The sequence below is a fragment of the Bos javanicus genome, chromosome 7, assembly GCF_032452875.1.
Source record: "Bos javanicus breed banteng chromosome 7, ARS-OSU_banteng_1.0, whole genome shotgun sequence".
In the NCBI taxonomy this organism is placed as follows: domain Eukaryota; kingdom Metazoa; phylum Chordata; class Mammalia; order Artiodactyla; family Bovidae; genus Bos; species Bos javanicus.
In genome coordinates, this window is record NC_083874.1 from 95,328,896 (window position 1) to 95,344,019 (window position 15,124).

Consider the following 15,124-nt stretch of genomic DNA (forward strand, 5'->3'; position numbering starts at 1 on the left):
AGACAAAATTAAAAAAAAAAAAAAATAGAGGCAGAGTGAGGTGAGTGACTTCCTCAAAGCCATCCTCCTTTCTGGTGATTGGCAAAGCTCTCACTACCAGCCAGGCTAACATTGCAAGGTCCTGCTGTAAAAGGATAGAAATTCCTCCTGCTCCCACACTGCCCTCACTCAGAAATATGGCTGAACATTTGTCTGGGGAGTCCTACTCTAAGCTTCTGAGACATCCCACTTTCCTCCAAGGGGGCCTCCCTCATGGTTCCTATTATGTTGTTAATGGAATATTCTAACCTGTAGGGCTGCTTGCAGTTGACCCCTTTAAAAGATAAATGCTAGAAGAAATAAGTGGTACTGAAGGAAAGTAAATGGTGCCTCCCCAAACCTCCCCTTCCCCCCGAGGGAAGAAATAACCACCCAGAAGTTGAAGCCAAGTCCTTGAGCTCCAGACTCCCTTCCTGGGGTTTGTGAGCCTTCTGGAGGAGGACAATCCAATGTAACAGCTTTCAGTCAACAATACCACACCAGCCACGTGGGAATTCTGAGACAATCAGGGAGAAACTGAGAGGGAAAGTGAAAGTGAGACAGAGAGAGAGAGAACTGATTGACCCAAGTTAGATACTAATCCAAGAGGGAGGAAGAAAGGAAAGGGAAGTATATTACATGACAGACACAAAGAGCTTTCCCCTGCTTGCTCTTTCCACCCCATCTACCCCCCCCACCTTGTAGCAGTACTCATTTTGCCTTGACTTTTTTCTCTTTTGGTATGAGTTTCTTTTGGGTGAAGCAAATGAAAGAGTGAAATGTCTCCTTCAAGTCTGTGAAAGATGTCTTTATGCACAAAGATGAGTTTTCCCATGGGCATGGACATGGGGCTGTGTGCCTAGAGGGTGAAGTTCCTTTGGAGCTAAGAAAAAAGGCTAAAATGTCTCCTGCCTTTGGGTCTTCATTTGCCTTGTTGCTTTGCCAAGTCTGGCTCTTAGCCTCACTCATTACCCGGTGGATACTCTGGAGAGTTAGTTTAGGGGTCAGAAGATGTCCTTTGCCTCTTCCTTTTAGCTTTAAAATACCCAGAAGAAACTCTGGAACAGACTAATTAGCCCAGTGCCCTGGAGACTGTGTTGGATTTGAGGGCCAAGCCTTATGGTATATTTCTCTTGTCTGGTGTCTTTCCGCGCTCTTCTGAGGGGCCTAGTAAGCATGGTTGTGGCTACCATAAGAAGTCGTAGGGATTTGTTATTTTGGCCATCTGTATTTCTCTTCATGGCTAGCAACAAGCATGTTGGTAATAGTAAAAGATCCATAGAGGAAGTAGGTGCAATGGTAATGGAGTGAAGATTTTTATTCTTTAATGCTTTGGACTGCAAGCAAATCAAACCAATGAATCTTAAAGGAAATCAGCCCTGAGTATTCATTGAAAGAACTGTTGCTGAAGCTGAGGCTCTAATAAATACTTTGCTACCTGTTGGACGGCTGACTCGTTGGAAAAGACCCTGATGCTGATAAAGACTGAAGGCAAAAGGAGAAAGGGACAGCAGAGCATGAGATGGTTAGATAGCATCATCAACTCAGTGGATGTGAGTCTGAGCAGGCTCTGGGAGATAGTGAAAGACAGGGAAGCCTGGTGTGCTGCAGTCCATGGGATCTCAAAGAGTCAAACATGATTTAGTGACTGAACAAGAATAAACGTCCCAAATATTTCTTCTAAAGCCATAGATATTCAGTAACATTTTGAGGGGAACATTTCACAGTATAAGAAGAAAGTTTAATTGAAATATAGTCCTATAAGCCAAAAGGAATATAAAAATAAAAGCTTCTGTTTCCTGTTTTAAAAGCAACAAAATGTTGTAGTATGGATGGTGTACATGAGCATTTTCTGAGAGCAAAAATATGGATCATATTTATAGTGTAATTTTCTCAAATAAGATGAAAGCATTTTAAAGCACTTACCCCACCCCCAAATCCACATTTACTTACTTGTTCTCATTTGTGGGATCATATCGGGGAAATGGATCATGGTCATTATCGTTAAAATCATAGCTGGCCTCCGGATCCTAAAGAGAAAGCAAAAATTACACTGTAGCATCAAAAAAAAAAAAAAAAAAAAGCAGTGTTTTCCAAGTCTTCTTCAGTTCAGTTCAGCTCAGTCGCTCAGTTGTCTCTGACTCTTTGCGACCCCATGAATTACAGCACGCCAGGCCTCCTTGTCCATCACCAACTCCCGGAGTCCACCCAGACTCATGTCTATTGAGTAAGTGATGCCATCTAACCACCTCATCCTCTGTCATCACCTTCTCCTCCTGCCCTCAATCCCTCCCAGCATCAGGGTCTTTTCAAATGAGTCAGCTCTTCTCATGAGGTGGCCAAAGAACTGGAGTTTCAGCTTCAACATCAGTCCTTTCAATCTACCCCTGTCCTATTCCCATCCTGGCTGATGGCTTGAGAGTCTGCAGTTTAGAGTTTCTGGCCCCGTTTTTTATCATTCATCATAGCCAGAAACCAGGCAGAGATGATGTGCACAGAGAAGTGAGCCAACAATTCTCAGTGAATGTTTCCAAACCTATAGAATCTCATAGGCTATTAGAACAGGAGGAGTCAGAGTTTACTTAGTTCAATCATGTCATTTTCCAAATGAGAAAATTGAGGTCCAGAGAAGTGGAATGGTTCAACTGGCTCCAGAGCTAGTTAGTAACACTTTGACACTCATCTTTCCTAAGGATACAGGTGTAAAGAGCTGGCTGTGGGGTGGGGCTCAGGTCTACAGTGAGCTCCTTCAGCCACCCCAGTTACACTAAATAGACTTAAAACAGACTGCTATTCTCTGTATTTCTCTACTGCTTCTGCTTAGTCAGTCCTGTCTGACTCTTTGTGACCTCATGGACTGTAGCCTGCCAGGCTCCTCTGTCCGTGGGATTCTCCAGGCAAGAATACTGGAGTGGGTTGCCATGCCCTCCTCCAATAAAGAAGGCTGAGTACCAGAGAACTGAAGCTCTTGAATTGTGGTGCTGGAGAAGACTCTTAAGAGTCCCTTGGACTGCAAGGAGATCCAATCACCTTTTAATAATTGTGTCACCACTCAGGCTGTTCTTTATGTTTCTCTGTCTTAATAATTGCTAATCTTTTTTGTCTCTTTTCCACCCCATTTCCTTTGCTCTTTAGCTTTAGAACGTTGGTTGAGTAGAAAGGCTGGCATAAAGACAGGGGGTAGTATTCAAGATAAAACACAGATCTTTAAATCAAGACCTGAAATATTTTTAATTCATTAGTTTGCCTGTGCTGGGTCTCAGGTGTGGCTCATTGGGTCTTTGATCTCTGTTTCGGCATGTAAGATCTTTTAACTGTGGCCTGTGGAATATTCATTTGCAGGGTGTGAGCTCTTAGTTGTGGCATATGGGATCTATTAATAGTTCCTTGACCAGGGATCGAACTAAAGACCCCTGCTTTGGGCACATGGAGTCTTATCCACTGGACCATCAAGGAAGTCCCCTAAAGACCTAAAATATTATGGAGAACTTCATAAACAAGTAAATAATTTACTTCCCATTTTTGGTAAACTTTTCTCAGCTTGTCATTTTTGCAGTATGAAGTACATGCTTTGATTTGCATGGATGGAGTCACGTTCATATAACTTCACAATGTGAGAGCTATTGACCCACAGGGAATGTGAGCAGGATGACTGTGAAAATGATCTCAGACGTGAGGCTTGATCTGATTGCTTTCATGTTCCCCAGTACTGAGTGGCATAGAATTTGAATGGCTTTTTAATAATCTAGCCGGTATAAGTACCTCCTCCAACCCCAACACACATAACTTTTGTACAGTCCTTGGCTTCAGTGAATTCTTTCAAAGTCTAGTGATACAAAAAAAAAAAAAAGAAGAAGAAGAAGAAGAAAGAAAGAAAGAAATTTATGTGCACTGGCAGAGGGGTGAGGGAAATAGCCAAAGCTTGGCTCATCAACCCCAGGGCTCACTCAGAGCACCTCCTGCTTGAGGGAAGTGAAGCCTTAACTGTATGTCTGTGTAGACAGCTCCCTAAGCTGCAGCAATAGAAGGGCTTAGACTCACATAGTTGGCATAGATGTCTGTGTGATTCCACTCCAAGCCATCATCCAATACAGTGATAACAACACCTTTGCCTGTGATGCCTTTTTGCCAAACAGGTATCACATGGAGATCCAGCTTGGGCAGGGTTGCAGTCATCCTTGTATCTTGCTGGTGAAAAAGAACAAAGAAGCGTTGGTAAAATCATTTGCTGCACAATGAGAACTGAAGCTCCAGTCTTGAGACCCATCTTTCTTTTTCTGGGGGTCATTCTATTCTTTAGAAGCAGGAAATTAGGTGAAATAAAAGACAAAGTTGAGGGGAGGACCAAGTGAATCATCATAGTTCTGCTCTTTTTCCAGTTGTTCCAATGGAAAATCACTCGAAAAGATGAATCACACTGTGCCCCTTGTCTTTGAGCTGTGTGGCTTTGAAGAAGTTTATCCCTAAGTTGCTTTCATTTATAATAACATGCTCAAGCTTTTCATCTACTGAAGCTTTATTTGCTGCCCCAAGTTTCCATCTCCCCCAAATCCTAAACCTCCACTGCCACACTGAACATACTTTATTTTGTCTGGTTCACAGTTACTCGTGGATTTACAGAACCTGGAATGCCCACGAAGCTGTAGTCTTACCAGGACTTGGAATTGAACTGCCTGTTTCCAATTATAAGTTATTTAGGGAGTCAGTATCTGTGAGAGGTGATTTAGGATTTTTTTTTCAGGTAACTTTTCTGAGAGTTACAGTATGTGGGGCTGTAGGGAAGAGAGATTGGACAGCAAAGGAATACAGATATGAGCACATCTCCAAGCATTCAAGAGAGATGCATTAGAAGAAAGCCAGGTTTTTAGTGAAGGGATCAACAGGAAACTTACAAATGACAGCAATCAAAAGTATCAATGAATGCATTGCCCCCTGGCCGATGCCCATCAGAAAAAGGAGGAGCAAAACCAGAATTTTCTAGGCCAACATGAAGCTGAATCCCAGGAGGCTGGAACTGCACACAGATTGTTGGCCAAAGCCAGAGAAGGACTCTCTGTCAGTGGGAGGAACAATCGGAGACTGTGGCTGTTAAGAGTATGGCCTCCGGAGCTATGAACTATGGTCCCACCACAAGAATCATGTGATTTTTGGCAAGTTATTCAACTTGCCAATGTCTCTGTTTCTTCATCTGTTAAAAGGGAATACTTATTATATGAACAACAAAATGTTGCGTGAGAACTAGATGAGTTAATTCATGTCAAACAGGATAGTATTAATATTTGGCACATGGTAGATGCACAGGTGTTAACGAGTGTCTTCTGCAGCAAGCAAGTATCACTTAGGTTAGGAGAGTTTCAAGAGGAATTGATCTCCTTTCCCATCCTTTCTGCAACAAGGACGTCTAGACCTCAGCTTATGGTTCTCATGAAATTTTATCTTTTACAGTATTCTCAACAATAAGCACATCTATTCCATGTGTTACTACAGTAGAGGCTTAATGTGAAAACAGAAGGGAGAGCACTCTTCAGGCAGGCAGGCAGGAGCATGTACAGTTTCTCCACTCACTGCCCACATTCCTATAAGGATTTAGTAACTGTCTTAAAGGTGGACTAAGTGTGTGTTAGTTGCTCAGTCGTGTTCGACTCTCTGCGACCCCATGGACTGTAGCTTGTGAGGCTTCTCTGTCCATGAAATTCTCCGGGCAAGAATACTGGAGTGGGATGCCATTTCCTTCTCCAGGGGATCTTCCCGACCCAGGGATCAAACACATCTGCATTGCAGGCAGATTCTTTACCATCTGAGCCACCAGGGAAGCCCTTTAAAGGTAGAACTGGTTTGCAAGTCTAGACATTCACAGATAGATGCCTTTTGTCTTTCCTCATGTTCCTTCCTTTAGCCTAGTTCAGAGATTCTCACCTGGGAGCATGTAAGAATTGTCATTCAGGGCTATATATCCTGAATCACGTTCACTGTCCTCTTTGGATAATTTAAAGGGTTCTCAGGAGTAACCTTGAGCAGGTCTGATTTTTGCCATGAATACTGTTTTGCAACCCTACCTTGCAAGACCCAATTCTTCTGTACTTATTCCAGATAAATGTAAGGAGACTTCCTCTTGTAGAAGCTAAAGATCTGTGTTTTCAGATGTTCTCACACAGCCAAACAGAAGATCCAGATCATGGAAGGTCCCATTCACCCTGATCTCTGGGTAACACAGCCCTGTACTGAATTATCTGTTACTTAAAAATATCTAATGTTCAGAGTTAACAAGTAACCCGGGGCCTATGCGGTCCTCATGCAGGTACTTACCAAGTACCACTGCTGATTCCACATCGGATCATTGAAGAGATCTAGTGCTGAGTCTCTTAGAACTGAACGTTTACTTCTTTCTTTTTCATACTGTTGTTCCGCCCATATCACCTACCAGGAGTTTTATAGCAAGAAAATCAACAGTTAAACAGCCACCTCTGGTGTAATCATCTTCCCTCTAACTAGCTCTAGTATTCTCTCCATCAGTGTTTCCACCTGACTACAGATCACACTGGCAGCTCAGTGAGAATAAGGGCTTGCCCTCTGGGGAGATGACCATTTCCTCTATTATGGTAAAGTGTGCCTTTACGAGGAGGAGAAGTAGTCAGTGAAGTGATGGTTCCCTCAAATTATTGACACTGTGATTCCAGTGGAAGTAAAAGTTCAGCCTGCTTTCATCAGCAAATGGACCATAATACCCATTTTTATATTGAGGTTCCAGGGTTCCATAGCTGAAAATTTGTCCATTTGCACAGAATGAGTCAACAAGCTAAGAGATCTCAGAGACTGCTGTTATGTTGCTCTTACAGCTTAATGTCCCTTTCTTTATTCACAAAAATAGAAATTGCAGATGTGACAAAAGACAGGAAAGGTGCTGTGTCTTTGCTGATTCAAAATTCTGGCTCCCCTGTGCTTCAGCCTTCTGCTTAAGAATATTTAATATGAGAAACAGATCTGGGATGATGGATGAGCCTTACTGGCCATGCACACTTATCATTAATTTTGTTTCATGTATTATGCAAGGAGATCTGACAATACAAAAATTACCTTTCCAACATTTATAGCATAATCCTATTATACTTGAGGCCCCAAGAGGTGAGGGGCTGCCTTGTGGTTATATTCATTATGAGATGCTACCGTGCTCTGATTCTGCTGAGCAACATGACTCTTTCCTACCCAAAACATATCCTCTCTTTCGTACACACGATGATAGTCCAGTGTGTGATAGGATATTGCTAATGCGAGAATACTAATGAGTCAGATCCAAAAATAAAAACTGAAAAGTAATTTGCAGCTAAAGGATAAAGCCATCCAGTAAAACCATCCTAAATTTCCAATTAGAAAACATACTGCAAACCTATTATAAACATTGGGAGGGACTTGAGGGTTGGAAATTAGTCATTATAATTTATTTTTAAAGTGCCTGTATTTTCAAGCTTAATTGTTTTGGCTTAAAATACCTCAATGCTTGGAATATACTGCCTGCCATCTGAGTTGGTCTTTGGAAGCTGGCTGCTAGGGAACAAGTACTAATCTTTGAGGGAGAGAGTCACTTACAGTTAGAGATTTCATTAACAGACTTGCAGATAGCATATTGGTGCACTTCAGAGTGCTAATTTGGAAGAATAGTATCCCTATCCAAAAAAAAGAGCAATAAAATGAAAATCAAGAGCATTTTTTTAAAAGTGGAATAAAAGAAGAGGCACTCTGCCATCTGATCAGGTAAACAACCAATTGGTGGAAACAGAGTTGTGATTAATGTCGTTAACTCCAAATCCCATATTAGTCTCTGTAAGAGCAGACCAAATGGAACAGAGCAAATTGGTAGCATCCTTCTATTGTATATATAGTAAGTATCATGTACTTAATGGTAAATAATCCTTTTGGGATTTAATGCCCTTTGCAAAGGGCATTAAAAAGCATCTAGTCCAACCTTCCACTTCAAGCTTCAATGGGTTCTAGAATTTTTCCTGAAATTAAATTATTCTGGGGATAACTTTCATAGGATTATATAGACTCCCTTCTAATGAAGTTATGCTAGAGAGTAAATTCTTGGCTCTTCTTCACTATGTTTTGTGATTTCTCCCCCAAGTCAATTACTAAGGAATTACAAATCAATTATCTAAAGAATAGAACTGGGCCATCTGTTCATTTTAGTGAGATACTTTGAATAATAACTGCTTCACTCTATCCAGTTTTCTCCTGTGAAGATGAGAAGGGAGGTCGGTTTGACTTCCTTGTACATTACTTAATGTCAGGCATGCATTTAGGCAGACAAGGAAATAGTTCTCTTGGGTTTTTGCCCAAAGACTAAGCCTAGCTAGAGTACTGGAAGTTGTCCTACTTTCAGAGCCGATATACAATTAGCCATCTGCCTTGGGACAGTGAAGGGAAGATTTTATTGGACAAAAAACTTTTAAAATGATGTTAAGGGCCTCTGCTTAGGTCTGTCACTTCTAAGCCGTTTACTTGAGTAAAAGCCAGCAACGGTTGTTTATGAGCTGCGGGTTGCCGTCCATGGTCCTGATACAACGTTCTTGGTCTGGGTTAGGTTGCTGCTTTCATGTTGGAACACTGGTAACCCAGGCCCAGTCATTTCCTACTCTCATAATTTGCCTTCTTTTCCCTCTTCTTTTAAAAATTCTATCAGGTGCATAACAAAGTAGCAAACTATTTTACAGCGATTGTGAGTTCCATGAACTTTCAACAATTTTAGCCCTGTTCTGTCACTTGTACTTTTCTTTATGGGAAGTTGAACGTGTATGTTTCATCTCTCACAAAGCCTTCATAATTCTTGAGAATGTCCTAGACAACAGAAATCATGTATCCAGATATCAGGCTTCCCAGGATAAATTTTCATCAGTATGGCATATTCTTGAGAAAAGGCAAATTTTTCTCAAATTTTACTTCAAATTTTTATTTCATATCAGCATTTCTATTGATGTTTATGACCTTGAAAACAGACTTCAAAAAGACCCTGAGTGATGGGATGGGGAGGGAGGTGGGAGGGGGTTCACGATGGGGACCACATGTACACCCGTGGCTGATTCATGTCAATGTATGGCAAAAACCACTACAATACTGTAATTAGCCTCCAATTAAAATAAATAAATTAATTTAAAAAATCAAAAGGTACATTAGATATACATGAAATTGGCCCCACACTTTACCTGTGTTCATTCTAGACTTTTCCTGCTGGTACCTAATCGTTGAATATGTATACAAACCAGAATAAAAGGAGATCAAATACTCTGGGTCAGATAATATAATACTTATGGAAACATTTGCCTCCTGAAGACATGGATTTAAAACTCTCTCAAAAACACTAGTTCCCTATATAACCAAATCAGATAGAAACAGCAGAATGCATTTTCAGATAACACTGAAACGTTATTAAGAATGGAGTTTCTGTATTATATTTGTTTGGCATCATCACATTGAATATCAAAATGCTTGGTACGTAGATAGCCATATAATAAAAGGCTGTTCATTGATTGTATTGTCAAACAGTTCATTAGTGCTGCCACTTGATTCTCAGGATTCATTTTCATGCTCTTAGACTGAATTTGTGAACTGATATTATATAGTTCATGTGTGTGTGTGTGTGTGTGTGTGTGTGTGTGTGTGTGTATGTATATACACACATATACTGTAGTCAACCAATTAGATTCAGTTATTATTATGTGCATTTATAACCCTATGGAAATGATAAGAAACACTACAGATAAATAATTGTGAAAACAAGAAAAAAGAATAATATTCACTTTTGTTCTTGTTAGCAAGCACAAAGAAAGCAGATAAGTCAGGTTACTGGCTTGAAGACAAATGCACAATACTTACACGATCATCATCAGACAATCTCTTAGTGATGTGAAGGGCACTCCTTCGAGACCTCTGAGGATGGTTTCTGTGTTTGAATAAGTAGTGATTTTCAAGTGATCCAATCTATAAAAGGAAAAATTAAAATAAAAATCCTCTTTCCAAAATAAGTGTGTATAGGTCAGATTAAAACCCAGCTAACTTGCAAACAGGCAATTTTTATTAAGTCCATTTCTTGTATTTGAAGGTAACCTTTTTCTTGATGAGGAAGACACTGTTAGAAGCCTTCCCTTTCTTCTTAGTCTGTTCAGTGAGATGAGCTTCCCAATATTATCATTTGGGGTCACAGCATTCTTAAGGGCTGATGATGCTTCTGTCTTTTATATTTCAGAGAAACCACATTTTCTTTTCTAGGTGATGTTATGTAGATAGACATTTCTAAAAAATATATTCACTTTACAAAATGTATGCTGTCAGAGAATGATACTGTGTAGAAAGCAGGAGAACTCTTCGGTACTATATATGTGTAGTGCTGCACTCAGCTAGAACAATTTGTTGTTATAAAATACAGTGATTGAATCCATAGTGATGATTGTTATAAGCTACTAGTAATGACTACTTGACTTTCCAGTAGTTCAAAGCTTTGAGCAAGAAGTCAGCGTGCTACATTTAGCACAGGTATTCCACTTTAGAGTGTGTAAATTTCTCTAGATGACTATCAATACATTTGGTATCAATACAAATGGTCCAATTTAGAGCTAAGTTCATTATTATTTTAAGATAATTTCCCTTTATTCCAAATAGTACTTAATTTGAACCTACTAAATTCTGTAGATGCCCTGCATTTTTTTTAAATTGAGACAAGCAATTGACAATGGGTTATTTCATAAGAATTACTTTCTTTAAATTGATGTTTCTCATCACCTAAAGACTTTTTTCATAGAGATGCTTAGGTCCTGCTCCAAGCCTGAATCTCTGGGAGTAAATCTGCTATAAGCTTTACGTGGAGTTGGGGGGAGAGAATAGTAGCCTTAAGAAAAGATCACCAGTGCTTAGCTCTGTTTCTGCTATCAATTGGTTTTGCCCTTTGTCACCTCCTACCTATCCTAGCTTTATTTTGAGGCCTTAAGAAGTTCAAGATGGTGATACATCTAAGTGTAAACAAAGGAAGAAATAAACAGAACCAGGAAAGCACCATCAGTCTTTTATAAGGAATTATTATTTTAAAAACATTTATTAGTAATGTCATTTAACTGGAAATATGTGTATGCAACTCTAGGTAGGTTTTCCCACTCTTTTCTAAAGTTTCTTGTTACTATGCCACCCTTTCCTTGAAGATCCTACCAACAGTACTGATTTACTGTTATTTATTTGTTTACTGGGACTTGTGATTTTAAAAAGCAGTTCCCACAATGAATGGTCTGGGTTTGGATGAATGTCTGAGGCTAATAGGTGAGAAAAGGAAGAGAGAGTTATTTTTTGCTCTCTCCTCCAGTCTCCTTCCACACAGTTACCAATGCTATTTAGCTTTAGTCCAAAGGATTAAGTTCCCAGGGTTTTTTTCCCTTCATAGGACACACAAGATGTCCATGGTGCCCACAGTACCCACCAGTACAGTTCTACCCACTACTCACTCTCTTTTTAGACTCCAAGAATTCCTTGCAGTTTCCTGACTTCTAAATAAGTCACTTTCTTTGTATCTCCCTGGTTTCCCACAAGCCGTTTTCTATGCCTTGGGTGCCTTCCCCAATCTCATCGTGTTCCCACCTTTGACTCTTCTTCTTAAACCCTGTGCAAATGTTTCCTCCTTGGATTGTCTTCTTTCCCCTCTTCCCAATTCCCTTCCATCTTCAGTCTTTCAATCAAGACTCCAGGAACAGTTTCTGTTGCTATACCAATTACTTGCAATTGCAATCATTTATTTTTAAATCAGTCTCTAGACTCTTGGTTTCCTGAAGGTTTCTTTTCCTCCTATTATTCCTTAGCCCCCAACGCGGAGCCTAGCACAGAATAAGGACTTGGCAAAAGCAAAACTATTGGTCTGCTACTGGTACACAGAGAAGAGAAGTCAATATGGGCATTGACTTTCGTGCTGGGCATTTCAGGCAGTTTGGCTCATAAAGTTGGAGCATGAAGCCTCTGGCAAGGAAAGGCACATTCTCCAGAGGATTTGAATCTATGGAATCGCAACGCCCACACCGATTACTCATCCCTGACTTCAACTACATCTCTACCACCACCTCTAGAAAAAACGCGCCAAAATGTTTTACAACTCCCTTCTCCCTCATTTCAATGAACAACTTACAAGGCAAGAAATAAGGGCTTGATTCTGAGCCAAGGGAAGTGAAAGCTTCCATGAGAACTCACAGCCCCCTACACAATGGCTCAATGCCCATACCCCCCAGCTATTTATTAACCCAGTCCTCACTTGAGCAGGCAACAGTTCCTTCCCCACCTCCCGCATCCCCCCACATGGAAACCCCTGGGAAGCTAAAACACATTTGGCTGAGGAACAAGAAAGAAATCCTTTCCCCACCGTCACTTCAGCAGCCTGACCCTTGAGGGGAACTGACCGGGCAAAGTTATGAGGCTCGGACTTTGCAAGTTTCCAGTGAGAGTCCGGTGCTTGCAGTAGAGGGCTGGAGAGTTGGTCCCATGCCTCTCACCCACCTCATCTACCACTCCGAAACCCCCAGCCCCAGGTTGTGAGTCGAGGCCACTGGCACTCTCCAGAGAGAGATGAGCCGTGGGCGTATCTGAGAAGGCTGCAGCGAACATCTCCAAGCCTACTTGGCCCCTTGCAGCAGGACTTGGATCTGATGCTGCCATATTGAAAAGAAGGAAACAGCCGGCTCCTGACGCAGACCTGCTGAGACCCAGGGGGACAGAGCGCACTGCCTCTCCCTGCCCTGGCGCTGGTTGGTACGAGCCTGCATGCATCTCAAGTTGCGTGAACGACAGTTGAGGGATTTTTCTTCCAAACCGCGCGGGAAACGGATTTCAGTTCCAGGAAGGACAACAGCCAAGACTAAGCTGTACCCAGCTGCGGCGGCTGGGTTCTGCCTGGCTGCGCCCAGCCCAAGCAATAAATAATGCAAGGCTTCTGCAAGCGCGCCAGGGGCGAGAGCCGGAAAAGCTCCTGCTCTTTGCCACTGGGCTCAGGAGAGTGCAATCTGGGACTACCACTTGAGAGATGGCGCTCCAGTCCCTCCAGTCCCTTCGGGCCCCAGAAAGTTTCTTGAAAGCGCAAACTCTTACCTGACCCAAAAGGTCATAGCCTAGCTCCTGGGCTATCGCCGAGGCTGCCTCAGGTCCCCCGGGGATCTCCGCCGCCCATTCATTCACAAACTGCCTCTTCGCTTTTACACTGTTCATTGCACACCAAGCGCAAAAGAGAGAGAAAGCAGTACACTGCAGAGTCCAGGCTCTTCGCCCCATGGCTCTCACACCGGTTCGCACCCAAGTGGGGAGGGAGGGGAGCGAGATGCAAGCCAGAGAAGCCAGAAACGATCACCCCTTCCACTGCGAGGCTCGGGACCACTTTCGCCCCGGCTTGCTCTGCGATGAGATAAGAGACGCGCAGGAGACGCTGGGCGGTGGCGAGCGCTCAGTGCAGCGTTTCGGTCTCCCTGCCGAGTGGAGCCCCAGCCCTTCCGAGGAGGAATGGAAATGAGTGTTTACACGTCAAATCTACGAAAGCCATCTCTTGACGTCAGATCTACCTGGACTGCGATCTGGATGGTATTCCCGGCGGGGTGGAGAAGCTGCTAAAATAAGCAGCGAGGGATTAAGAAAAGGAAGAAACATTTGCTGGTATTGGTTAAGTCGGCTCCCTTTCTGACTGTAAATTTTGCAGCCGCGAGAAACACCTTCACTTCTCTTTGAGAAGTGCCCCCCATTTGAATATAACTACCAAGAATCAAAGACCTGGAGCGCAGAACACTTTCCTTCCCTTTTGTCCTTTTGTCCATTTTCTTGATCTATGCTTAATTATCTCCTGTGTTGGGGGAGGGAGAGAGGAGGATTTTTATGACGACCCTGTGGATATCAGCACCTGCTATGAAGAACAGGGCCTTTCAGTCTTTCAAATGGGACAGAGGCTGGGAAGGCAGAGACCAGAAGGGAAGCTTCTGATCTGATTTGCCCAGGAGAATGAGCACCTCTGGGAAGACAATGTTAAAGCAACATTTTAAAGAACATATTTTTAGCCATTCAAACCACCTTAGTTAACAAGTTTACATCCTTCTCTCTGTTTCTTAACCTCAGTAAAACAATATCTAAAATTCTGTCTCAGATATTGCAGCACCCACTACCACCCACTTTACAGTCTTTATCAGAAAAAAATGATTAATCACATTATTTTAAATTTTTATTTATTTTTATCATACAATTTTTTAAAAGTTTCCTTTATTTATTAACAAGGAAGTGTATCCAAGTAGTATTGTGTTGATTCAGAGAGAGGAAGAGTAGGTTTCATTAACTCTGAAATTTCCATTCTTCCTTCAGGAGACCTTTTCACTTTGGTGTTGAACTGAAACTGTGCCATTACTTTCCCGTAAGAGGCAGTTTCTTTTGGTGGAAGAGTGTTTTCTTATGGAAAGAGAATAACAAGATGTCTAAATGGTCCTCTATCCCAGAAAAGGGAAGTGAGTACAGTGTACTGTGGATGAACCTTTTCTGATCCTGAGAAGCTGAGCCTGGTGGTAAATGCCAGGGTCTCTCTGCATTCAGCACCAAGGAGTGGACAGCGCCACCAGCACGGGTTGCCTGCGGGAGCTCCGCTTCTGAGTTCCAAGAATCGCCGTCCCCCCAAGAATCAAACTATTTCCTTTTGACTGGTACCACCCACCTCTTTAAAAAGGAAAAACAGGAACTTGACCACAAGGGAGAAGTATGGTTAGGTCATAATCGTGACTAATTGCATTGGAATTCTCGGGAACACAATGCACTCAGCCCCAAAATAAAATTGCAGGGGATTCAAAGTCACCCGAGAAAGGTTTTTTCTTTCTTGTTTTTCTTTTTAAAGCTCCCAACCGCTGGGGGGCGCAGCCTATTCTAGAGAAAAGAGAAAAGGGTTAAGAGTGGGAGAAAGCATATGCGCTTGTGGAGAAAGGAAGCAAGAGATAAGTCTTGACAGAAAGCAAATGAAATGGAGGCTTGATGGAGGATAAGGCTAGTATGGATTTTTCATTTGCCTCCATGTTTTCATAAATGTGGAGGAGATCAATAATTTCTTTAAATATAAAGCTTCTTAATGAGA

At 42.0% G+C, this 15,124-nt stretch overlaps 1 protein-coding gene and 1 long non-coding RNA gene across 3 annotated transcripts in view; one reads left to right on the forward strand and one right to left on the reverse strand.

The window, feature by feature from the left end:
* The window catches only part of PCSK1 (proprotein convertase subtilisin/kexin type 1), a 45,349-nt gene extending 31,760 nt beyond the window's left edge, over positions 1 to 13,589 (reverse strand). The window contains exons 1-5 of the mRNA XM_061424452.1: positions 13,123 to 13,589; positions 9,886 to 9,990; positions 6,325 to 6,435; positions 4,060 to 4,206; positions 1,972 to 2,048 (exon numbers count right to left, since the gene is read on the reverse strand). Of these exons, the coding sequence (XP_061280436.1) occupies positions 1,972 to 2,048; positions 4,060 to 4,206; positions 6,325 to 6,435; positions 9,886 to 9,990; positions 13,123 to 13,302 (620 nt within the window). The 5' untranslated portion in view covers positions 13,303 to 13,589. The remainder of the gene's footprint in view (positions 1 to 1,971; positions 2,049 to 4,059; positions 4,207 to 6,324; positions 6,436 to 9,885; positions 9,991 to 13,122) is intronic.
* The window catches only part of LOC133251693 (uncharacterized), a 690,054-nt gene that overhangs the window by 480,736 nt on the left and 194,194 nt on the right, over positions 1 to 15,124 (forward strand). For both annotated transcript variants that reach the window (XR_009737739.1, XR_009737740.1), the window contains exon 8: positions 14,371 to 14,510. This is a non-coding gene — a long non-coding RNA (uncharacterized LOC133251693). The remainder of the gene's footprint in view (positions 1 to 14,370; positions 14,511 to 15,124) is intronic.